The sequence below is a fragment of the Loa loa genome (genome assembly GCF_000183805.2).
Source record: "Loa loa unplaced genomic scaffold supercont3.532, whole genome shotgun sequence".
NCBI classification, from domain to species: Eukaryota; Metazoa; Nematoda; class Chromadorea; order Rhabditida; family Onchocercidae; genus Loa; species Loa loa.
In genome coordinates, this window is record NW_018108712.1 from 1 (window position 1) to 1,642 (window position 1,642).

Genomic DNA, 1,642 nt, shown 5'->3' on the forward strand with positions numbered 1-1,642 from the left:
TAATTCTCTCATTATTGTACTCTTACGTTACCACTATCATTGTTGTTATTATTAATAATAATATTGTTTTCATTTTTGATGAGTGTGTGTTTTGTTTGGAAAAAGTGGGCATTTTTTCCGCCAATTCGATTATTTTTTTTAGCATAATTTTATTTCCTAGATACACTTTAATTTTTCATGCATTTCTGGACAGTTGGCTTCTTTCAATCTGAATTTCGAAGATTTAAAAAATTCCGGACTTTTGAAACTGTCACGAAAATCTCATCTGAATATTTCTTCAATTCTGCAGGACTGTCTAGTTTTCAAGCTTTCCCTTGGATTATAATACTTTTGGCCAATCCTTAAAACCAATATTTTGTAGTAGTTTCCAGGAATTTTATTTCACAAAGTGATATTTGGCTGATTTTCACTACCAAAACATTTGGGAAATTTAGTTCAGATTAATTTTTTTTTTTTTTGATGAAGCATATTTTATTTTAAACAAATTTTACAGTGCCTTTAATCAAGAAACTTTAGGGAAAAAAAAGCCAAAAATATGGTTAGCAATAGAATGGAAGTGAAAGAAACAGATATGGAATCAGAAATGGTCCAAAAAAGTATGGCAATTGCTTTGGAAGCACGAAAACAGTATTCACTTGATAAAGTTTGATATTTCCTTTAATTCTTCCGCTTTCCTACCCAAATAATTTTACATAAATTAGTTTATATTTCATCTTTTTAATTTCGATATCTGTCGCTTTATTGTCACAATTTTAACAACTGAACAGTTATTTTTAATTTGAAGTCAAATTTTTAAATCCTGAAATAAAAATACTTTGCTAAAAATAAAGCAATCTCATTCGCGCATTATCAGCACTATTATTTACCGGTGATAATAAAATTTATAGTTAGAAAAAGTTTCAAGGAATAATTATATTTAAACAAAAAGAAAAAACAAATTAACAATTCTAACAATTTGATCCTAGCAATTCTAAGTAAAATAAATAACAATTTGATTTACTATCTCATTTTTTGAACGGATAATTTGAATGAATAGTTGTAGAAGTTGTAAATAAACATTGTATAATAATTAATTTTAGGATATGGCCTTATATATAAAACAAGAATTCGAGAGGAGGTTCGGTCCTACATGGCATTGTGTTGTTGGGAAAAGTTTTGGCTCCAGTTTCTCATACGAAATTCAGCATTTTATTTTATTGAAACTTAACCAATTATCCATTATAATATTTAAATGTGGCTATTAAAATAGACAAATACTAAACTTTGCATGAAAATTCCAATCGATTATCTGTTTTGTTAATTTTATCAGTTTGATTATCATTTATAAAATTTCATTAGTGTCACCAAAAAAAAAAACAGTGAAATTTGCTAAGTAAGAAATTATAATCTGTGTACCAACAATGGTTAAATATTTTTTTGCCTTTTGTTAAGGCATAGTTTACATAAGAGATCATAATTTTGCATTTTTTTTTTTTAAAAAAAAAGAAAAATTTATCTTATAGGAGCTTATGGCTTATGGCCATTTATCTTATGGCATGATTTTTGATTCAAATGTGCTTTGTTTTCTTTTTTTGAAAAAAAAAGAAATTTAAGTTGTTTTTTTTTTTTTTAATAAATATAATCATTTCTTATCTTACTTTTT

At 25.8% G+C, this 1,642-nt stretch overlaps 1 protein-coding gene across 1 annotated transcript; it reads left to right on the forward strand.

Moving 5' to 3' along the window:
* Positions 1–507: 507 nt before the first annotated feature.
* On the forward strand, positions 508–1,279 carry LOAG_15372 (dynein Light Chain family member). The gene is made up of 2 exons (XM_003150863.2): positions 508–643; positions 1,080–1,279. The coding sequence occupies exons 1-2, from the start codon at positions 536–538 to the stop codon at positions 1,242–1,244; spliced, it is 273 nt and encodes a 90-aa protein (XP_003150911.1). The 5' UTR covers positions 508–535; the 3' UTR covers positions 1,245–1,279.
* The last annotated feature ends 363 nt before the right edge of the window (positions 1,280–1,642 follow it).